At 34.9% G+C, this 24488-nt stretch overlaps 4 protein-coding genes across 5 annotated transcripts; 2 read left to right on the top strand and 2 right to left on the bottom strand.

Moving 5' to 3' along the window:
- Positions 1 to 3324: 3324 nt before the first annotated feature.
- LOC102620559 (uncharacterized) lies at positions 3325 to 10810 on the bottom strand. The gene is made up of 13 exons (XM_006476906.4): positions 10412 to 10810; positions 10108 to 10136; positions 9893 to 9995; positions 9149 to 9320; positions 8667 to 8852; positions 8280 to 8440; positions 7737 to 8013; positions 6828 to 7042; positions 6492 to 6590; positions 5881 to 6395; positions 4786 to 5555; positions 4362 to 4560; positions 3325 to 4033 (listed from the first exon to the last, which is right to left on the bottom strand). Exons 1-13 carry the CDS (start codon positions 10578 to 10580, stop codon positions 3875 to 3877), a joined length of 3054 nt encoding a protein of 1017 aa, XP_006476969.2. The 5' UTR covers positions 10581 to 10810; the 3' UTR covers positions 3325 to 3874.
- A 1821-nt stretch (positions 10811 to 12631) lies between these two features.
- Positions 12632 to 15890, top strand: LOC102620271 (elongator complex protein 3). The gene is made up of 8 exons (XM_006476905.4): positions 12632 to 13178; positions 13381 to 13450; positions 13547 to 13719; positions 13943 to 14117; positions 14361 to 14747; positions 14838 to 14942; positions 15241 to 15393; positions 15525 to 15890. The coding sequence occupies exons 1-8, from the start codon at positions 12706 to 12708 to the stop codon at positions 15681 to 15683; spliced, it is 1695 nt and encodes a 564-aa protein (XP_006476968.2). The 5' UTR covers positions 12632 to 12705; the 3' UTR covers positions 15684 to 15890.
- Positions 15891 to 16509: 619 nt separating this feature from the next.
- Positions 16510 to 18761, top strand: LOC102619981 (uncharacterized). The gene is made up of 2 exons (XM_006476904.4): positions 16510 to 17582; positions 17657 to 18761. The coding sequence occupies exons 1-2, from the start codon at positions 16795 to 16797 to the stop codon at positions 18282 to 18284; spliced, it is 1416 nt and encodes a 471-aa protein (XP_006476967.2). The 5' UTR covers positions 16510 to 16794; the 3' UTR covers positions 18285 to 18761.
- Positions 18762 to 18932: 171 nt separating this feature from the next.
- LOC102619501 (uncharacterized) lies at positions 18933 to 22539 on the bottom strand. 2 transcript variants are annotated; one of them, XM_006476903.4, is made up of 10 exons: positions 22284 to 22539; positions 22117 to 22139; positions 21872 to 21956; positions 21572 to 21781; positions 21061 to 21183; positions 20920 to 20977; positions 20602 to 20675; positions 20160 to 20248; positions 20013 to 20083; positions 18933 to 19340 (listed from the first exon to the last, which is right to left on the bottom strand). In XM_006476903.4, exons 1-9 carry the CDS (start codon positions 22356 to 22358, stop codon positions 20014 to 20016), a joined length of 807 nt encoding a protein of 268 aa, XP_006476966.2. In that variant the 5' UTR covers positions 22359 to 22539; the 3' UTR covers positions 18933 to 19340; position 20013. The 2 variants fall into 2 exon arrangements, with proteins under 2 accessions (XP_006476966.2, XP_006476965.2); XM_006476902.4 differs by lacking the exon at positions 18933 to 19340 and adding an exon at positions 19413 to 19797 and having other exon boundaries at positions 22284 to 22538.
- Between the last annotated feature and the right edge of the window lie 1949 nt (positions 22540 to 24488).

Genomic DNA, 24488 nt, shown 5'->3' with positions numbered 1-24488 from the left:
TATCAACTCCCAAACTCTCATTGCATATACACGCACGACTGCCTTATGGGAGAAAATGGAACGAAAGCTTCGAATTAATCCAACGAAGAATTCAAATTACTTGGAATCTCAATACAAATATTGGTACATGTAGGCATTTAGTAGGAATATTGAATGCAAAACCAGTGGACCAATAAGTTAAAACAAGCAAACCAAAAACTGAGACAACTGAACTGAACCAAGAAAATATTTTAGATATTTAACCCACATCATTCAATTTTAATCCAATTACTGGGAACACGGAACGCAAAACATTTGCAACTGCAATTGAAAATACATCAACCGAAAAATGGAGAAACCACAACCGAAAATAGTGATCCACTTAACCAAAAAAAAATTCTAAAAAACCTAGTATGTAACCTTATTAACTGGAAATTTGACAACCGAATAGGAATAATTAACGTAAAACTAGAGAAAACGTTAGTTCAAACACATTAACCATTAAAAAACCTGATATGTAACCTTATTAACTGGTAATTTGAAGATGGAATAGGAATAATTAACGTAAAACTAGAGAAAACGTTACTTGAAACGCATTAACCATTAATAGAGAACTTAGAACGAAAACTTGGAACAGATCCAACGAAAAATTCAAATTACTTGGAATATGACATTATATATTGGTACTCGACGAACTTAGTAGGAATACCGAACGCAAAATTTCCGAATTAATAAGTTGAAACTATGAACCAAAAAATGAAACATATTAACCAAAAACTGAGACAATCAAACCAAGATATAGGTTAATGATAATTAACGCACGTAGTTGAAATTTTACCGAATTAACTGAAATCAAGAACGCAAAGCCTGTGAAACTATAATTGAAATACAACAACCAAAAATGGAGAAAGACCAACCAAAATTGGTTACCAACGTAACCAAAATAAATTTCTACTAACCTCTAACCTACTACTTAACCTTTAGAACTGGAATTTAAACGTATTAGTTGGAATATTTAACGTAAAACACAGGAGAAAACTTTAGCTGAAACACGCTAACTATTAAAAGAGAAAGTAGAACGTAAACTTGGAACGATCCAACGAAAAATTCAAAATGACTTGGAATATCACAACAGATTTTGGTACCTAACGAACTTACTACGAATATTAAACGCAAAAGAATTGAACCAATAAGTTGAAACATGTTAACAAAAATGTGAGAATTATTTACCCCAAACCGAGACAAATCAAACCAAGAAAAATATTAATGATATTTAACCCATGCAATTGAAATTTCGGCAAATTAACTGAAATCTAGAACGTAAAACCTATGAAATTTTAATTGAAATACGGCAACCACAATTGGAGAAAGAGCAACCAAAATTGGTGATCCACATAACCAAAATAAATTTCTAAAAACCAAACCTGGTACCAAACCTTAATAACTGGAATCTCAACGAGTTAATTGGAATATTTAACATAAAATTTGAGATAATATTAGTTGAAATATATGAACGATTGAGGGAGAAAGTAGAACGCAAAGTTGGAACATATCCAACGAAAAATTCAAATGACTTGGAATCTAACAACAAATATTGGTACTTGATGAATTTACCAGAAATAGCGAACGCAAAATTAGTGAACCGATAAGTTGAAACATGTTAACCAAAAAGTGAAAATTATGAACCAAAACCGACACAAATCACACCAAGAAAATTGTTAATGATATTTAACCAAAATATTTATAAATTTGCCGAATTAACTGGAATAAGGAACGCAAACCCTGTGAAACAATAATTGAAATACAGCAACCAAAAATGGAGAAAGACCAACCAAAATTGGTTACCAACGTAACCAAAATAAATATCTACAAACCAAACCTGGTACTTAACCTTGGGAACTGGAATTTAAACGCGTTAATTGGAATATTTAACGTAAAATAGGAGAAAACGTTAGCTGAAACCCACTAACCATTAAAAGAGAAAGTTGAACGCGAACTTGGAACAAAAAATTCAAAATGACTTGAAATATCACAACAGATGTTGGCACCCGACGAAGTTACTAGGAATATTAAACGCAAAATCAGTGAATCAATAAGTTGAAACATGTTAACAAAAATGTGAGAATTATTTACCTCAAACCGAGACAAATCAAACCAAGAAAAATGTTAATGATATTTAACCCATGCAATTGAAATTTCGGCAAATTAACTTAAATCCAGAACGTAAAACTTGTGAAATTTTAATTGAAATACGGCAACCACCATTGGAGAAAGAGCAACCAAAATTGGTGATCCACATAACCAAAATAAATTTATAGAAACCAAACTTGGTACCAAACCTTAATAACTGAAATCTCAACTATTTAATTGGAATATTTAACGTAAAACTTGAGATAATTTAGTTGAAATATATGAACCATTAAGAGAGAAAGTAGAACGAAAACTTGGAACATATCCAACGAAAAATTCAAATGACTTGGAATCTAACAACAAATATTGGTACTTGATGAATTTAGCGGAAATAACGAACGCAAAAGTAAGAGACCAATAAATTGAAAAATATGAAGCTATTAATGGAGAAGCATTACCAAAACTTGGAACTGATCAAACAAAAAAATTAATATCGTTATCTAACCTATAAAATTGGAAGCTTCACAAATTAGTTGAAATGTTAGACGTACAACTAGTGAAATAATAGTTGAAATATTGAAACCAAATGTGGAGAAAGTTTTACCCATTTTTTAAATTAATCTAACAAGAAATGGTTTTATTTCGAATTTAACCCAAAATATGCGTATTGTACGATTTTAGTGGGAATACTCAACGTAAAACTAGTGGATCAAAAAGTGGAGATAAGCAAACCAATTTGTGAGAAAGTGTAATCAAAATTAGGTACGTGTTAAATTAACTTGGAATGTCACCAAATATATTGATATTTAACCAAAAAAATCGAGACATACTTATTTTAATTGTTTTAACTTTTATTCAAGCAAAATATTATTTTTTCCCCTTAAATATTGTTTGTGTTCAATATTTACTAATTTTCCTTGACTTTTTCCATTTTATTTTTATTTTTTCCGCATTAAAAAATTTGTTTTTTAAATTATTAAATGAACAACCGGTAAAATACCGGTTGTTCAAGTTTCCTTATTACTGTTGAGCGGCTGTATCACAAACAGCACTGTATTATAGGAAGACTCCGAAAAATGAACATGTTTTCTGATGTCCAGTCACTCGATGTTGATTTTTATAAATTGGGATTGTACATAAAATACACCTAATCAATTGTTCTACAAAATAATTATATAAATAAGAGCTTTCATTATTATTGTGAATTTGTGATAATTAATTTAATTTCATAAAATTAACAAAAAGGGCAAATCTACATTCTATGAAACTCATCCATTCTCACACCGTTAGAATGGTTCTACAAACAGCGATACAGAGGACAAAAATAAAATAAAAATTGAGGAAGGTGCCGCCTTCAAACTGCTGTTTTCCATACTTCCTAATTTATATACATTTCTGAATGGTCCCCCATTTCACTTGAATGTGTTGCCCAGAGTCGAGCCACCGAAAAATTGCACTTCTTGCCGGTATCTCCACAGCAGATGAGTTGGATTGATTGACTGTCTTATTAGCTAAACTTAAACCCGATGGTATTTTTCGTAGCAGCCCAATGGGCTGGTTCCCTTCTGGACACGCTTCATTTACTTTGCTTTACAGATGTTTTTGCTGATATTCAGATTTGGGTTGCATAAGGGTTTGGAGTATTCCAAGAACTTGGAGAGTGGAGACCCAACCAGAAGAAGTAGAATTGTGCGAGCAAAACTACTGCAAAATGAATGATACGAACTGTACAAACAAGGGTTCAGAAGCAGCAAGATCAGCAGGTCTAGTGTTCCGAATTTGAGTGGGGGATTTTGATCATTCCCTTAGAGAGACTGGATGATGGACCCACACTCTTTAACTTGAATGTACTTTCAGCCGGCTCTAGTGCTCGTGAAGCTTGGAGGGCCATTTCGGCATGGAGTTGGAGACATGACATAGCCAACTGCACAATAATGTAATGTCAGTCATTTGGGCATGTGTAACATAAACAAAAGTCAAATGAAAAAATGTAAACGAAATGCAAATATTAGAACATTATTTAGACATAATGAGTTGACAGTCGGGGGAAATAGAGAATTACAAATAACAGTCCCAGATAAACTCCAACAGACTATTTCCAGTAAAGAAAGAAACATCATTTGATAACATCTTAGCACATGCTTAAAGACTTTTGAAAGCAGATATTATAGCCTTTGAAGAAATCAAAACTAAAAATGAAAAAGCAGTCATTAAATTTGAGCGTAAATGATGCTTTAAAATTCCTAGCTTACCATGTAACATTCTTTATCTGTATCCGAGTCAGCTACATGAAGGGCCCAACTCCGAACCCATTCAAGCCCGTTACAAAGTTCATCATTTCCTTCAACCAAGGCGGATGATACAAAAGAAGGATGAACCGCAACTAAAACACATGAAGCGGCAAAAAGAACAGCTCTTCTGACATATGCTTCTTTGTGATGGCATATGTCCCTGCAATAAGTTAGTACCTTGAGGTTAAGCGAGAGATAAACATATAATTTCAATGAACTGCAGAGTAAACAGATCTGCACAGAAGCAGAGGATAATTATTATTATGGGTTGCAGAATGAACCACCGTACATACACCAAATGATCACTTCCCGCACCAGATTGTAGTAAAGGATGATTTTACCCTGACAGTAAATATTGAACCATAAATGGAAGGTCGTTATTTACCTAGATCTCAACATATCTAGAAGAGCAGGAGCCAATGCAGATGCTTCTGGATGCATGGATGCACATTTTATACAAACACCAAGCATATGGAGGAGTTTCCCCAAAACGATAAAATCCATCCCAAGTAAGTCAACACCATGCCTTTTTCTATCAAATCCCTGCATGGCAGGAAGCATAAAAGCCGCTGCATATAGAGGAAATTTATTATGGGACCATTCCACATGGTTTTCTGACATATTAGCTGATCTGAGGCTCCATCTGCGTGTCTTCCCTTTCTTGATCTGACCACGCTTTGATGGAAGTTCTCTCTCATAACAATTTGACCAGTTTAGCAGGGTTCCTGTCCCTGAGACCTCTTTCCAGGCACCTGCCCCAGGGGATCCTGTGCTACTAGGCAAGAACCAGGATTGAGCCTCTGAAATGGTTGATATGAGGGCATTTGGCTGATGCTTAGGTTTCGTAGTTTTGGAGTTAGCAAGCTCCTGAGCTGCCTCTGTCATGACATCAAGTATCATTATGCGTTGGCTGACATCTACATTGGGAGAATATAGCAGTTTGTTCAGAGTATCAAGGGACTCAAATGGACATGTGACAACCAAGGCAACCAAGGCTCTCTGCCTCTTCTCTTCAGCTGATTCTTCTTCACCTTCTTCAGCCAAGTCAGAGCAACGAACCAGTACAAGATTTCTAACTAAATCACCTGCTAAATGTTTAAGTTCATCAGGTGATGCTCGAACAAGTTTTTCAGCAACATCAAGAGCCCTCTCCAACTGCAAGAGCAAACACAAGTATCAAAAAGATAACGATGAAAGCCGTACATAAAGTTGATTTACAGATAGCATGCATGACTGAATTTGTGAGATCTTCAGACCAATGACATCTACAATTTTGTGATTGCCAACTATATATTTCACCAGATTATTTCATTCAACAGATTGAATGAATGATAATAAATCATCTAGCATCAATGTTCCTGAAAAAGGTCTCAATGCATTAAGCTGTGGAGCTCCTACAAACCCAAACTAATACTTGAATTTCAAAATGTCATAAAAACATTTTGAGACAAAAAAAGACCAACAAATTGAAATGACTCACCCCATCAGCATCATCAGATTTCCGCAGAGCTCCAACTACATCAACCAACTGTGAAAAGTTTCTCTTTAAATCATCATCATCATCTGACAAGTCATATGGCTGTAAAGATGAGTCGCTCGAGGAATCAGAATTCTCACTTGCATTATCGTCATCTTGATCAGAGACTGACCGATAATTTAGTGTAGCTGGATCAACAATTTCATCTGGATCAACCAACTTATATTCAGATGATTTGTTCTTTCTACCTTTCTTATTATTCTCAGCATTGGTTATGCATTTGACTTTCTCTTCTCGCATAGAGGTTGCTGATATCTTTATATCATCAAGAGTCTCTTCCGTGAAATTTGAGTTTGGCAGATTCTTCTTGGTCGTGAATCCAAACTCCCAGTCAATGATGTCCCCAGTCAAGCTATCATCAAGATATAGAGGGTTTTTTGGATCGATTACTTTAGATAATGTTAACGCAACAGCACTAGCCATTTTCCGAACTAGATGAAGAGGGCTTTCCAGCCTGCCTGGCAGCCACCCAAAAAAGAAAAGAAATTATATAAGAAAATATACACCCAATAGCATTGTATGAGACAACCAAAAGCAAAGGAACAAGAATCTACAGCTAACTCCTGGAAGGATCAAGCGCAAAACATCCGTAGTCTCGTCTAGTTCTTCTTTTGACATCTTCTCCAGGCAAAGGCCTACAGCGGCTGTTAAATCTATTTTGGAAATTAAGGGGTTACAAGATCCGAAAAGAAGTAAAATGCAATAAAAGAATGGAAGTTCAATACCAAATCTCGTGAACATTTTGAAGCAGGAAACCCGGAAGTATAGAACATTTCTTTTAATGCAGCAGGATTTCTCATATATAAAAAATTTACTTATATTCGCCAACTTGTTCTGTAACATACATCATTAAATCAGAATCAGACAATTAAAGGAATGAGAGAGGATACATGCTTGCTGCTCCATTGTGGCCAACTGCACAAACTCCTTCTTCGACCATACGGCTACCAGACGCTGCACAGTGTCTATAAGACCTACGGTTTCATGATCCTTTGATAGCGGATCAGCAACAGGTGGGCAGCCAAAAACAGCGAATTGGAGAATCCATCGAAGGCAACAAACAGGAAATACTTTCCACAGTAAAAATTTATCCACAAACATAGACCTTGCGAAGCAAAAAAGAAAAAAAAATTGACATCCACTATCATTGGAAGCAAAAGCTCAATGCATTCATCAGCAAAAGAAAAAATAAATAAAAGTACGTTCCACATGTATACGAAGAATTGGGTAGAAAGTTTGAGTTGCACCAGATAAAAATTACAGTCACCTAAACATCTGTCTGTTTTATCTCTCATAATTTTGCAAGTAATTATAGAGGATCAAAGTTTTCAAGCAAAATTCTTAAATTCCAATCCTACTTTATGTACGATAAACTACAATGTCAATCAATCCCAATTCATTAGAGATAGAGAAGGGACTGTCTATCACAGAACATCCTCCTCTCAGCACAAACCCCCTGCTTCTTTCTTTTTCTCTTCCTCTGAAAGAAAACAAACAGAAAGTAAGGAAGTACATCTGAAGGAGAACGAGGCAGAGAGGAGGGAGGAGAAGCAAAAGGCATACACAAGAAATATCTCCTGCAGTTTCTAGGAAGATTTCAAAATTTCAAGATTACACATTACACAATTGATATACTGCAAATTTTTCATGGTTTCATACCATTTAATTTCACATGAAATGAATTGTCAATTGTCACTTTATTAAATTCTGGATGGTCTAATGCAACAAGAGAGAGGCAGGCAGAGAGAGAGATCTCTTCACATGGTAAAAGAAAATAAATGGTAAGTTTGTCCACTGACCTGACTGATGTCTGTTGGTAAAAGATCTGATGAAACATTAACCATATAATCCAATATGCTTCAACATCAGTGACATGCTCAGATGCCAGCTGATGCAAAAGCAGTTCAGACATTCTTTCAACAGTATAAGGGTCTTTAATTGCTCCCATTATCTTCGACCAGACCTGGGATCCAGGGTTTGACCCAAACAATTCTGTGAGATCAGCATCACTGTTGGACAATAAGACTTGCCGAACGTGTCTAAAAATCTGAGAAATAACTTCATGTAACAGTACATCTGGCAAATAGAGAAATTAGTTACTCAGTGCCAACTCTAGTACCATCCATCCAGCAGAAAGAAATAAAGAAAATTTATCCGGAAATAGTAAATTCTCAAGGAAAATTCATCAGGAAACTGGATGCCTTCCTCAGCTGTAGCCAGTTTGACCATCCAGTGTTGTCACGACACAAATACAACATGATAAGACGTATGTGCAAAATCCTTTTCTTGTTTCATAAAAAAATATAACTTGGGAATAACTGTGCATGATATATTGAAGTTACCTGAAGAACCACGTCTACAAATGCGACAAAATGTTTCCCCTACAAACAGCAAAGTACCATCTGTTTCAGATATGCCGAAGGAAGCTTCTTTATCTGAAAGTGTGATAGCCCTTTCTTCTGCTCCCAATAGAAGTTGAATGGTTAGCTGCTTGAAGAACAAACTACGAGACACTTGTAAAGAGTAAACAAATGATCAATGATAGTTATAAAGAAATGGTCAGCCTATAAAGAAATAATAATAGTGTGTTGCCTAGTCCGTTACTAAGATTGGATAAGTGGAAATCAAACTATAGCTGAATAGAACATAACTTGCCAAAGCACACACATAAACATGTAGATATAAATGACAAACCACACAACATCCAATACATAAGAGCATAAGGATACTGTGATGAGAGTGAAGTTGGCGCCCTCAGCCCTGCTTTGTCAGGAACAGATGCTACAAGCTGTGCCACCCTAGAAATAATTGGCCTCGGCCATCCATTAGTAGAATCTTCTGACATGCTAGTTACGCTAAATTCTCGAGCCATCTGGAGCACTCCATTGTTTTCAAGCAAGCAAAGTACGACTAATCTGTCATAAAAGCTTAGAAGTTTGTTAAAGTGCTTGATCAAATATGATGAAACATTAGAAATTCGTATGATTGTCATCAGTTCGTCATCATACGCTAAATAAAAAAAAATAGAAATTTGTTACATGAGTGTCCATTCGATTAAATATGATGGTCATACTGCAATTCTTACAGCAAAGCCTAACATACCACAATAAACCATCTATACTGTAGTATATATCAGATGAAACAATGTAGCATCCTCAAGATGCATGCAAATATATTTAAATAGCAAACAGAACAAAGCTTTTACTCATACCTTTCCACATTTGACTGAATAGCATTAATATCAATAACATCACTTCTACTCTGCTGCAGACAAGGAACCAGAGTCTGAGCAACCTCAACAGCTAGCCCATTAACAAAAAAAATATCATAGACATGTTTCCGTGCTGAAAAGGGGAAACAAGCTAGCCAATTTGAAGCCACATCTGCATGCAATAGCAATATTATAAGCAATAATGGACATGCAAAATACAACATACATAATAACACTGGGGATCAAATAGTACAAAAAGAGCTAAATCTTCCTCAAGCATAAAAATCAAACCATCAGCCATCACCTCTACCCCATGTTAACTTCCATCCGTATGAACAAGTCATCCACTCATCATTCATGAACATATGATTCTGTTCAATCATCAGCTTGTCCACAAATCTAAGTTTACATACGACCTTCTACAAAATAGCTAAAATATCATGTGTGTTCAGCTAAACTTCCCTGAATGCGACCATTATAAATGTGTATTCTCTTGCAACCCTTTAATCTGTATCTATCCTTTTTTTTTAAATTATTTTTCAAACAAGTTCAATTCACCTTTCACTTGGCTCAGTCACACCTTTAGAAATTATAAAACTTGCATGCTCTACCAAGTATCATATAAAGAAGCAAATAAGAAATCAGTAGAGTAAAAAATCCATCTTATCCTGAAGCTTTATATTATGAATGTGAAAAAATACTATTGAAGCATAAGAGCAAGGCAATTTAAAAAAAAAAAATTACCAAGCAATAAAAAGCGAGCCAATGTTGAAAATGCAGGCCCTTGGTAGAATACCTGCCACAAATCGTCCCTTTCATTTGCACAAGGAACCTTTGCACTAAGGACCTACACACACCGAAACCAGAAAGCATCAAATAAATAAAATCGAGTAATTTTAGAAAAACAATTGCTCTCTGAGTTGTGAGAATTCCCCTCCAGTGAAATGAATAAGACAAACCTGATCTCTGTAACGCTGATCAATAACACCTGCAGTTCACCAATATATATAAGCTAATCACTAGCATTCATAAGCAAAATAGAATAACAACAATAATAAGCTTAAGTTTTCAACTGCAAACTTAATTTAGTTATTAATAAGTTCTCAGTTCCCGAAGACAAGTCAACTGCTGATTTTGTTAACTTCAAAGTCAAATTTTCTATATCGCTTCACATTAAACACTTTCCTACATTTTCTAGGCAACCGAACAACGAATTAAGTAACTGAAACTTCAAAAAATATATGGAGTGCTTGCGACTCAGACCTGAGAGAAGACAAGAATCGATGGGGAAGAGAAGCGAAGCAATCGAATGAAGAGCGCAAATGACTTCGTCAACGCGGTTGGCGTTTTTAACAGCTGTGATAACTTCTCCGACCTTTTCAATGATTCTAGTTTCTAGTTCTCTCCTTCTTTTCTTTGAATCGTTCTCCATGTTTTTTGTGTTTTCTATTATCTTATTCCTGCGGCTGCCCGGCTTTTCGGAAACGAATATTTTTGTTTTCTGGAAATCAAAATTTAGTTTCCGGAAGTCGATGTATGTATATGCTGTATGTCGCAAAGCTCGCCTGTAGAAGACGAGTTTATGCTGTGAGCGGCAAAACAATTTCCCTCTGCGCCGAAGGACACTCCAGCATTCCGCCGGGGAGGAACTGCGTACTTCGAGAAAATAAGTGTATTGGTTAATTTCACTTCAGCCCTTATTTGTTACCCAATCATTTAAGTCTCCAATTTTATTTTATTTTTTCTAATGGCCATTGACTATTAGGACCATTTGAGGTTATTTTTAAAAGTTTAAAAATAATATTAAAAATTAAAAATTAATTTTAGTGTTTAATAAATTTTTTAAAATTTATTTTTGATAAAATTATTCTATCTTATAAATTTTAAAAATTAGAAAAAGAATAATTTTTTAAATTTTAATTTTAAGAATCAATTTTATACTTAATATAATTATATATATACCCTCATATACAATAAAAATCTAAATTATTATTATTAATTAGGAAATAAAATTATTAATTTTAAAGAGACTATTATTACTACTAATTATATAGAGATGAAAAAATAAAATTAATAATATAAAACATTTATTTTAGTTATCAATTATTATATATACAATAAAAAATATTTTATGTACATATTTATAAATATATAAATAAATTTTATTAAACATTTGTTCAATTTAATTATTTATATTCTTACAGTAGGTTAAAGATAAGATTTATCAAATACATATGACTGTTTTTAAAACTTACAAATTTTTTAAAAATAAATTTTATCAAACATTTAACTTTTTTTATAATTGATTATTTCTACAGTAAATCTAACAACAATTATTTTAAAGTTATAATATTATCAAACTAGCCCTTAGTGAAAATTGGAAACACAACGATCCTCTTTTCGCATCACCATTGTGTTTATAGGTGAATGTGTCTTGTAGGATTATGACATTATTTCAACAAAAGAATTATGATTTATTTTCTTGTTGCATAATAAGTGTTGTATTTATGTTTCCCATTTTATAGATTGACATGATTATTTACATGGTTTCTAACTTAATTAAATTGTATTGACCAATGTTAAATATTCACGACCACAAAGATTATTTGTTATGTAACGGCCATTACATTAATAAGTGATTTTAGGTACAACTATATTTTATCGTATAATTTAGATAAGTCTACTTTAATGTATTTTATTTTAATTGGCTGTTTTGGTCTTTACTAATAAATATATCAATACTTTTTACCTAAATATAAATAAGGTTTGTGTTGCTCTTTTGCATTTTGTATTAGGGAAATAGGTTACTATTCCTCATTGCTTTCACTGCTTTATTTTATACGGTGAAAATCTGGATCAATAACAAAAAGGCTAAAATTAATATGATTTAAGATGAGTTATGCTTTTTTTATCTAAATTATAGATCGTGAATGAAATACAAAATTTAATACCTTATATTATGAAAAAAAATTATAGAAAAGTACATAAATAACATTCTTTTTTTCATAATACAAAACTAAAAACATATTTAGTCATCTTCAACCTCTATATTGATCAATAGCAAATTTAATTTTAACTCAAAAGATAAAAATAAAAATAAAAACTGAATTTAGATTAAAGTAATATTTGTCTCAAAATATACCATGTATTTTTAACAAGTTGTGATTACATGACAACGTCTTGTAAGTAAGGTCACATAAGATATTATATAACTTAAAAAATAACATAAATTTTAACATAGAGAGCTAAGAATAGAACAAATATTTATCTTTTTAAGATTTTTAAGTGAAAAGTCATTGCAATTTTATTATCGAACTTGTGTACATGTTAGTTAACGAATTTTGCTAACTACAGGTTGTTCTGAAGTTTCATGAAACAGTAAGGGTTTTCAGTGTAAGTTACCCTCGCACGAAACGACATAGTTTTCATTTTTCACTTGGAATAGCAGAAGCTAATAATTTCCATACGCTCGCTTTTTTTTTTTTAAGTAGAGGTTTCCGTCAATATCAAAAAAAAAAAAAAAGTAGAGGTTTCCGTCCCCTTTTTTCTTGCTCAATATGGCCACCGCCGTGCTACCACAAGACGCCAAAAAGCTCCCCCGCCCCGGGCGGGGCGGATTTCAGGCCCACGGCCTTACCGAAGAAGAAGCTCGAGTCCGGGCCATCGCCGAAATCGTCAACTCAATGGTTGAACTATCACGCAAAAACGAAACGGTCGACCTAAACGCAATAAAATCCGCCGCGTGCCGCAAGTACGGTCTTGCACGCGCCCCTAAATTAGTAGAGATGATCGCCGCGCTACCCGAGACTGACCGCGAAGCCTTGCTGCCCAAGCTTCGAGCCAAGCCCGTCAGAACGGCTTCCGGTATTGCTGTCGTGGCCGTTATGTCAAAACCACACAGATGCCCCCATATCGCGACGACTGGAAACATTTGCGTGTACTGTCCGGGTGGGCCAGACTCTGATTTTGAGTACAGTACGCAGAGTTACACTGGATACGAGCCTACTAGCATGCGCGCTATTAGAGCCAGGTAGTTAATATTGTTGATATTGCTGTTTTATTTGTTGTAATCGTGCTAAATGAATAACTAGATATCACAATATTACAACGAGGTTTGGGTTTCTGAAAAATAATGATCCTTTTAAAATATTTTAATTATGTTAGGTTTTGGTTATTGGTTAATGTGATACCTTGCATTGGTTTTTTTCAACTTACTAGCTTTGTGCATCCAGATACAATCCATATGTCCAGGCAAGAAGCAGGATTGATCAGCTAAAACGTTTGGGTCATAGCGTAGACAAGGTTTGGCCGATTCGCTATTTTTAATTGATGCACTGTGTGATTGTTTATTTATAAGCATACATCAGGTTCTTATTTGTGATACTGTCATGTTGTCAGGTTGAGTTCATCTTAATGGGTGGTACCTTCATGTCTCTACCAGCAGATTACCGTGATTACTTTATAAGGAATCTTCATGATGCTTTATCTGGACATACTTCTGCCAATGTTGAAGAGGCAGTCACTTATTCTGAGCATGGTGCTACAAAATGTATTGGCATGACAATTGAAACGTGAGTGACTGTCATTTTTCATGGAATTCATCCTTGTTTAAACCCTATACTGAAGTTTGTTTTTGAGTTACTTTCCGCTTTCCAAGAAACCCCTAAGCAGTATGCTCTATCTACTATTTGGATGCTTAATGTTCATCTTTCATATAAATGATCAGACTGGATGTTGTAGTAGCATATCACATATGAAAATGGCTTACTTGTCTGTTTCTTTGTAATTAATTAGGAGGCCAGATTATTGCCTTGGACCTCATTTGCGCCAAATGCTTTCTTATGGTTGTACACGATTGGAGATAGGAGTTCAAAGCACATATGAGGATGTTGCTCGTGACACAAATAGAGGGCATACGGTAGCTGCTGTGGCTGATTGTTTTTGTCTGGCAAAGGATGCTGGTTTCAAGGTGTGCTAGTGCTCTATCACATATGTTGTGTATCCCTCAAACGAATTGATGTTTTATCTCAGTCATGTTAATACGGATCTGATCCTATATCCACGGAATGAGCAAAGATTGTTTTATCTTAATCCTTTTCTAAGGAACAGTCATGCTCTCATGCTAATTTGGTCCTTTTCATTTTTAGCAAATGAATCCTGCGTATTGATGCTGAGCTTTTCTTGCATTTTGCTGATTTCATTTTATGTGTAGGTTGTTGCTCATATGATGCCTGATCTTCCAAATGTTGGAGTCGAGAGGGACTTGGAAAGTTTTCGGGAGTTCTTTGAGAGCCCATTATTTAGAGCTGATGGGCTTAAAATTTATCCTACGCTTGTGATTCGTGGGACTGGGCTTTATGAGCTCTGGAAAACTGGTAGGTATAGAAATTACCCACCTGAGCAACTTGTGGACATCGTCGCCAGGATTCTAGCCATGGTACCCCCTTGGACTCGAGTTTATAGAGTTCAGCGTGATATTCCCATGCCTTTGGTTACTTCCGGGGTTGAGAAAGGGAACCTTCGGGAGCTAGCTTTAGCTCGGATGGATGACTTGGGCTTGAAATGCCGTGATGTTCGGACACGCGAAGCTGGAATTCAGGTACAGGGACAACCATGCCTATTTGGACTTGATATGCACTTAAAATTTCAAAATTTTGAAATCTGAATAATGTTTCTGTGATAAAATTAGGACATCCATCATCAAATAAAGCCAGAAGAAGTAGAGCTTGTCCGTCGTGATTATGTGGCAAATGAAGGTTGGGAAACATTTCTTTCGTACGAAGACACACGCCAGGTATTGGGAATACTTTCTTCCATCCCTTTTGTAATTTTTATCCGTGTGCCTGAGCTTTTAAATCATGATATCTTGCCAGGTGCTAGGAAATGAAATTTCTGAAACTATCTGATTTGCCCTTTTCACAATCATATTTGTATGTTAGCTCAAGATCTGTTTATTTCACAGCCACATCATGATCTTTTCTCTGCATCGCTTGTTTAGATCCTTCTGTTTTAATTCCTTTGTAAAATGATGTTTTGTTGGAGCAGTTTCTGATGGCAGAATGATATGCTCATTATGTTTTATACCTCAACAGGATATTCTTGTTGGCTTGTTGCGCTTGAGGAAGTGTGGGCGGAATGTTACTTGTCCAGAGCTCATGGGCAAGTGTTCTATTGTTCGTGAACTCCATGTGTATGGAACCGCTGTTCCTGTGCACGGTCGGGAAGCTGACAAGCTGCAACACCAGGTAATGATCTGGATTATTATGTAAAATGAGGAACTATACTGAGATGAACTTCTTGGAGGTGAACCCAGAAAAGTATCTGCTCGATAGATTTGTATTTGCCCCCTGAAGTTTTCTCTTTTATCATATCACAGGGTTACGGTACACTCTTAATGGAAGAGGCAGAGCGGATTGCACTTGGAGAGCACAGATCAAGAAAGATGGCCGTTATTTCAGGTGTAGGAACTCGACATTACTATAGAAAATTGGGATACGAACTTGAAGGTCCTTACATGGTGAAATATCTTGAGTGACCGGACAATAGAATTCAACGCAATTCTTTACGGGCATTAGCACAAATTTTGTAATTTTATTAGATTGAGTTGTATAAGTTGAGTGAATTTGCCTATGTACTATATCGTTACAAGACATGTTGCACAACATTGTTTGTATTGCCTTCCATGTCAGAGTTCAGGGTTGCATTTGGATTCTGATAAAACAAGTGGGTTTGATTCTCCTTTTTTCTTTTTCTTTTTTGGGGTAAACACACACTTCGACTGAAATTACCGTCAAAAGTCAGTCAAGACCTGTCAGCTCGGTTCGGAAATCTAAATATTACACAAAGCAATGGTGCCGATTAGCTGACAGAAACAGTAAGGAAAAAAATCTCAGATCTTGAGGAGAGTCAGATAGTTACACAATGCAATGCAATGAGGAGGATAAAATTGAAATTGAATAATACATAAGGTTAATTTAATAATTTAACACAGTTGAAACAAAAAAAAAAATCTGTTGAGTTGTTAAAATTTAACTTTTTTTTTATTACATGAAATTATTACTCAAATTAGAACTCATATTACATAAGACTATAATTGATATTTACAAATTAGACTATTACTGAGACTAATTTACATCAATACTAATAGAGCGCTGTCCAAATTTTAACTCTCATAAATATTCGAAGATATCTACTCCTCACACTTAGGTAAGAAAGAAAATTATTTTCACTCAAATTTAATTGAGGAATAAAATAACCCCACAATATATTTGTGGGGGTTCAAACTGTTGTCCTCTAAATTGGAGGACAGCAACCCCAACCACTCCGCCAAAGGCCGAGTGGCTGTTAAAATCCAACTAAAAGTGTTACGAAACACTTTAACAGTTAAAGGCTTTAGCAGTCTAATTACCGCACCACACTCCCACGTACACTCTTAATCGAAGAACATGGCCTAGAATGTAGGATAAGGTTTAGGCAGCAATACCTTCTGCAAATACTCTTCAATTGTGGCGACCAAAGCGTTTTCAACTTTCAAGTCTTTAGCGCTATTCACGAGAGTGCTGAGTGCGTACTTCGAATACCCTCAGTTTGGATTTGTTTATTCTCCCGGTTCTCTTGCCAATTGGTGCCGTCAGTTTAACACACCCATGCTTAAGTCAACTTTCACTCCCATTTTCTCAACGTCCCCTTTAAAACCAAGAACCCCAAAACTCTTGAGATCTTACTTAATCAGCAGCTCTACCTCAGAAGCCACTCAACCTGTTCGACAAAATGCCTCAACTAAGATCACCCCACAGCTCTCCCCAACTTCAGCTTACATTCACCTTCCCTTCTGCAGAAAACGCTGCCACTACTGTGATTTTCCTATCGTGGCTCTCGGTTCTTCCCCAACCCAAACCAACGACGATGACCCACGTGTATCAAATTACATACAACTACTCTGTAGAGAAATCATTGCAACAAAACCGGGGCATAAGACCAGCCCACCTCTTGAAACTGTATTCTTTGGGGGCGGCACACCGTCCCTAGTGCCCCCGAGGTTTGTATCATCAATTTTGGATACATTGAGAGACAAGTTTGGCTTGAGTCTGGATGCTGAGATATCTATGGAAATGGATCCTGGTACCTTCGATGCTAGGAAAATGGAGGAGTTGATGGATTTGGGTGTGAATAGAGTGTCTTTGGGAGTTCAGGCATTTCAAGAGGAATTATTGAAGTCTTGTGGGAGAGCACATGGTCTTAAGGAGGTTTATGAAGCCATAGAGATTGTTAAATTATGTGGTGTTGAGAATTGGAGTTTGGATCTCATTTCCTCTCTCCCTCATCAGACACCACAAATGTGGGAGGAGAGTTTGAGACGAACTGTTGGAGCTCAGCCCAAGCATGTGTCAGTGTATGATTTGCAAGTTGAACAGGGCACAAAATTTGGGATTCTGTAAGTCTTTCTTGTAAAATCTGTACTTTTTAGCTTTACAAAGTATTCATCACTTAGATTGATTTGTTCTACAGGTATACGCCGGGGGAGTTCCCTCTGCCTACAGAAACACAGTCTGCCAATTTCTATAGAATGGCATCAAGTATGCTGTCGAGTGCTGTTTACAGACATTATGAAATAAGCAGCTACAGTGAAGACGGATATGAATGCAAGCACAATCTTACTTACTGGAAGAACAAGCCGTTCTATGGCTTCGGCCTTGGTTCTGCAAGTTATCTTGGTGGATTGAGGTTTTCAAGGCCAAGAAGGATGAAAGAGTTTGTGGATTATGTGCAGAATTTGGAGGCTGGGTTGGTGGATTGCTGGGGGAATAATCATATTGATGCCAAGGACTTGGCCATGGATGTTTTGATGCTATCTTTTAGAACTGCAAGAGGCGTAGATTTGAAGTCATTTGGAGAAACATTTGGTTGCTCCCTTGTTCACACTCTTTGCAAGGCTTATAAACCATACATTGAAAGTGGCCATGTCATTTGCTTGGATGAATGGAGGAGAGCCATGAATATAGAAGAATTCAACAGCTTGCTATTAGATGAAACCAAAATTGGGAATAGGCTGGCTTACTTTCGGCTCAGTGATCCTGAAGGTTTCCTCCTATCTAATGAATTGATATCGCATGCATTTGGGGTCATAGATTCTTAAGAAATTGCTCGAGATGTCATACTATTTCGAAGGGAAACTCACGGTAGCTAGCTGTGGAGGCTGAAAAGTAATTTGAAAAGAAATTCGTAGATTCATTTTAGGGTGGTGTTACCAAAAAAAAATTCAGTAGTTACGTTGATCTGTTGTCAATTATGGTGTTAACAATGAGAACAGGACTCGTAGTGGCTAAGACATGACAAATGGAACATAGCAAAGGCGTAGACAGATCTAGTATGTATATGGCTAGATTGAGGTGAGTTTGGGGAATGAATGATCAAGTCTGAGAATAGATGGGCAAAGCCTGTGACAAACCTGTTTTTTTGTGTGAGACGCGAAAATGCAAAAGCAAGCAATAAGCTTTAGAGACTCTACTTAACTGGGTCACAAATTATCTGATCTCTGCAGAGAGATGTCAGGACACAAGAATTCTTGTCAAGTGTATTAATTAATGTCAGCTTTGATATTTTCTTTTAATTATTATTTAGCCTGCCGCTAATCCAACCGCGTGACTTCGTGTTTTTAATATAAAAAAAAATTTACCATCTCAAATATAAATATGACAATCTCACCTTCGATTTGTTGAATTTATGTACATACTGTCAGTTAAAAGCATAAATTTATGAATTTATGAATTGTTGAATTACACAGGCGAGTACGTCTGGACTCCGGACCAGCAGTCGTCGGACATAAGCTCCAGTTAGCTTATGAAAATAAAAATTTAAAATTTGGTTTTACGTCAAGCCACGTACGCATGGTCCTCCAAGATGTGTGGGTTGATTTGGAACATTGTAAATTTATCATTTTATTTTCAGGAATTTGGACTTTCAACGATCTATTTGGCAGAAAATGAAAGATTGAACATGCTTCTCACTACACTGACGAGTGATGAGGCATTAAAATGTTGATTTTCAAGAAAAACTGCTACCAATCACAGTTGGTCGTCCACTAGCTCCACTGACAACTTTTGTTGGTAATTAAGCCGTGAAAAGTAGGCCTCCTACCCCTGCTTGAGATCTCCAAACCCTCCCCATCACAGGCTCCCACAGAAGCAGAATACTTAAAAAGGAAAAAAAAAAAGTTATAGATAAGGTTAATCAGACAGATTGACTAAGTCTTGTAGAAGCCTCATACAGGAAGAACATTTTTTTAAAATTTGTTGTGGCAGTTCTAGAACTTGCTACAAGACATTGTTACCTGACTATATCAAACAGAATGGTCACACACGAGCAATTGCAGATACAAGGCTCGTTTATCAGAAAAAAATTTAAATAAAAGAAAATAAAGGTTGACATATCCTTTTGTTGTATTCATTGATTTGCCCAGCTGCTAGTGGGGGAAGGAGAGAGGCCAGGAATTTAGTAGAAGTTGCACATTTGCTGTCTCGGGCATTCTAGAACAGTCTGGCCTTTCTTTGACATGAAGTTGCGTTTAGAAATCAATGGATGGGGATCACATTTACATGCAAATATCTCTAGTCATACATCTTGTAATCTTCTTTGCTTCACCTAATTACCTAGCATGCATTAGAAAAATGAAGCCAATCAATACCATCACCATTAGAGATGAGCTAGCAAATTAAGGCAAGCAAATCCTCAACATCTGACATCGATAACCTTGGACTATTATAATGCAAATTAATTTGGCTATTAAAAGCTTATAAAAAAAAAAGTTGATAACCTCAGCAACTTGTAAGTAATATCTTGAAATGAGATGTCAAAAGTAGATTACCTTATGAGGGTTTTGCTTTCCGTCCAACTCGAGGGATCCGCTTAAGCTCTTGGGTTCCTCCTCTCATTTCTCTGCGAAAATTCATAAACTATTATGAGGTTTTCGCAAAAGCTTGGAAAATTTGAAATTGACGTACTAGAAACATACCTTTGATACAGATAAACAATAAGATAGAATATAGGAAGAAGCATCAGAGTCAAAATTGAAATAGACAGATAGAATACACTCGGTTGCTTCTGCACAGATGAAAAGAAGAATTAATGCATATTAAATATGAAGCATAACTTCAAGTTTACTTTCAAGATAAGCTAAGAGCAATTTTAGATTCTCTTATTGATGGACTGCATTGAAGAAAAAAGACAATAGCCTAAAAGTTATAAAATTTTAAACTTCTTGCATTGCAAAGTGCAAACAAGCTGAGCTCTTAGGACACCCCCAAAGAAACAAATCAGCTATGGGAATGATAATTATGCTAGCTGGAAATTGTAATATTCCAATATTTGCCAAAGTAAACCAATATAAATCATTAACTGCAACTCTGACCTCTACCCTATAGTCCGAAATATTGCAGCAAAGATTGAAATCTTACCCTGCCTCCTTTAGGAAAGGGTTGACTTTTCCTAGGACATTTGTGAGCATCACAAAATTGGCGCAAAAACAATTCTGCAATTACATGAGAATGGTACTATAAGTATGATCAAATTATATTCTGCAAGTAGATGAAAATGGTACTACAAGTAAGATCAATTAGCATTTGTATAATCAATTTTCTTTCTTAGAAAGAGAAAGAAAATATTTTATAACATCATCAAATGTTTTCATCAGTTGAGAACAAAATAAACAGAAGAAAATAACTTTCACAAGATAGAGAAGAATAAAATAACTTTCACAAGATATAGAAGAATACCGTGAAGACGGCTTGCTGAGGGACCCTGATTAATAGGAAAACAGCGGTTGGCAAGGCTCTGTACCAAAAAGAACAGATATTAACAAATTAAAACAAAACATGAGAATCCAAAATTCCAGCAATAATGGAGGTAGACACAACCTCACAAAGGTGACGATTCTTGGCAACAGCTGCAGGATTGCACTTGCTTCTGGAAGACTTGGAATTCATCACGAAATCACAATGCAATGCTCCACATAAATCAGCCAAGCACTTACCATGACTCTGAATTGATTTAAATTTGTCACACAAAATTAACACAAATCAATGTTGTTTTACTAGGTAAAAATATTCAAAATACACATCCTTTTTCACTCACTATGCAACAATATCTTGTAAACAATTCAATAAGAGATACTTCAAATTTTGATGAGCACATAATGCTCTTTCTTATTTTCATCAATCTAGTTATACCATCACAAAATTGAAAAACATTTGAAACCGTTGAACTGAAAATGAAGTTAATTTCAGGAAGATCCATGGTAGACCAAACATAAACATTATGATCTACAGACATCTGGCCAGCAACATAAAAAATGAAAAATTTATGACAGATTTTCTGAAAATTGAATAAATCACTTTTTGACAAGCCAAGGAACCAGGGTCCACATACAACATTCAGAAGATTGTTGTGTCTGTTGTCAAAATGCTGATCAAGAAATTTTTCAGCACGAAAGCTTTTCTTACAATATCCACACCGCCATTCGTTTATGTCCACATGAATCTTGTGCTGCTCCTGATCCCTGAACATATCATTGTCGGGATGAAGCCTACACTTACTTGAAATCTCATACTGCACTTGCTCCACAAACGGCATCAAATACTACAAGAAGAATCATCCACGGTCATGCACATCACTCAATTTCAAGAACATATCGCACAAAGATAATTGTCTTTTAAGTTTAAATGTTACCTCCTCTATAACACCCCATGCTGCCCTACTTCTTTCTCTCGAACAATGTACTTCATGAGCCCGTCCCGGCTCTTGCTTAAGAGTTCTACACACAACAACTAACCATATTAGTCACAGTCAAAAATTATGCTACACCAATAACTAGATTCCAATAATCCAATCATCACTCATTAGAACTGCGAAATCAACTCTCGTTATAAAATTTTATAAAACTAATAAGTTGATAACTCAATGGACAGTGTCACCTTGAGGCTGAATCGTCAAAACCCTGGCACAAGAAATTAGGCAAAAGAAAAATTAAAAAATAGTGCTTCAATATAAGCTCGTTGAAATATATAAATTCACTAAACACAAAAAAATAAAAATAAATAAATAAAAAGAGTTAAGTTTGTGATAGCACTAATATTGATACCTGAATTAAGATCTCCTGTGGAGAAAACAATAACAAGAGGAAAATTGAAGTAAAAATTTGTGTGTTTCTTCCCATTATTTGTCTTTTGGCTAGCGAGATTTGAGTTTTGAGCTTCTCATGCGAAAAGCTTGTCCGCAGATAATCGGTGCTATTCGCTCTGGTTTCCTGGAATTTTTTATTGCTCTGTTTGGACTCGAGAGGTCTAGTGTCCTGCCCGAAGGTTAAAATGTTTCTGTAACGAAAACCTAATACCGGACCATGTGTATATATATGGGAAAATTTTTATTAATTCTAAAAGTTAAAAGATATCCAACGGTTAAGGCCCAACTGTTATGTTCTATTCATCATAACTGTAAAACAGTAAACTTTTTGAAATTATAAGATTTGCGGCTTCATTGAAATTATTGACCCTTGAGTTATCTCTTCAATTCCCACTTTAATTAACTCTTATTATTTTCAAAATAATAGAAACCCCATTAATTCTTCACATTCAACATCAGCATCAACACCTTGGAAAGCTCCTCAGTAATTGTTTCTTACATTATTACTGCTTCATTCTATCTTCTATTGACAGAATCAGCAATCAGAGGAATGAAGGAGATCAGATTCAGTCCACAAGCTGAAGCCATCCGCAAAAGGTGACGCTTTTCTTTTTTTCCTTGACCCAAATGCTTTAATCGAGAGGTAACCCAAATGAGGTGTAGGCAAGTGGCAACACTTAGCTCTTCCACCTCTTTCCCAACAACGCGCATGCTAATGGTAATGGGCATTGGGCACTTCATCTGATAGTAAAAGGTTCAATTGTAATGAAAATTAAAATGACAATCTTGGTTTGTGCTTTGATTATGCAATACTTTGCTAAAACTGAATCTTATTCATTGATAAAGATGGGTAATACTATGGAGATTAATTAAAAAATGGAGAATGATGAGATAAAATAAGGGGTTAAGTACTACTAGTTTTTGTTTGGTTTTTAAATTCAAAAATGAGTTTCCACGACATCCTAATATTATTTTTTTCGTTTTTATTTATATAATATCAATCTAAAAATGTTTGACAAAAATTTCTCATAAACAGGTAGTTTAAGAAAATAAACAATGACATAATGCAGTTTCTATCATTTGTACTTTATATAAGTTACATACTCACATTTAACTAATTTATAAGAGATGTAAATTGCCATTTGTAGTTGTAAAATACTTTTTTTTTATGAGAAATAATAGAGATATAAACTCTTTTACAAACTTATTTTATACCAAATAATAAAAATAAATTATGTAAACTGAAATGTGTTTAATCCAACTAATGAAAATACAAAATAATAAAAATATATCATGCGGACCAAAAGATATTTAATTCAACCAATGAATTCATGCCATATTAATTTATATAAAATTAATTTTCACAAGAGCTTGTAGTTCTATAATCATTCTATTCTAGACAACGGAAATGTATTTGCTCTTGAAATGAGTTAGATAAAAGTATACATGCAGCGGCGAATGTGCCCCCCTGGTAAAAAAAATAAAATCTAAGAATGAAAGAGGAAATCAGTTTAGGTTTCTAATTAGCTCCATTAAATTTATTAATATAGGCCCTGTAAATTTATAAGCTCATAAAACTTTAACTATTAAGAATCATTAAAACCTATACTTCAATTAAGAATTTTAATAGCCCAACACTCAACATATTTTTACATTCCTAAAAATAGGATTAATTCTTCCAGTTTCCATAACAATAGTAGAGAGAATGTTTTCAACAATAAAATTCGTGAATAATTATCTTTGAAATCGAATGAGATGAATGATAGTTTAGTTGTTTTTGGAGAAAATGACACATTTAATAACATTGATAATGGTCTATTGCATAAAAATTTTAAAATATGAAAATGAGTGAGAACTATTGTAAATTTATTAGCAAATATTTTATATATTTAAAGTTTTAGTTTTTATAATTTACAATTATGTAATTTAATCCCTGGTAAATTATTTTTTGGATTTGCCACCGTATACATGTGAGAATCATTTTTAGTCATATGGTAAATAGGATGTAATTACATAAAAATGGAGTTTCTAGTATTAATATCAAAACTAATAATTACAATTTTATTAAAATTATTATTTAAAAATTATATTTATCATATACTATTTATTTTTATTTTATATTTATAATTTTTTTCACAACAACAGTAAATTTAAAAAAATGATG

This window comes from Citrus sinensis, chromosome 3, assembly GCF_022201045.2.
Source record: "Citrus sinensis cultivar Valencia sweet orange chromosome 3, DVS_A1.0, whole genome shotgun sequence".
Lineage (NCBI taxonomy): Eukaryota > Viridiplantae > Streptophyta > Magnoliopsida > Sapindales > Rutaceae > Citrus > Citrus sinensis.
Note: the sequence above shows the minus strand (reverse complement) of the source record. Positions and strands in the feature narration are given on the sequence as shown.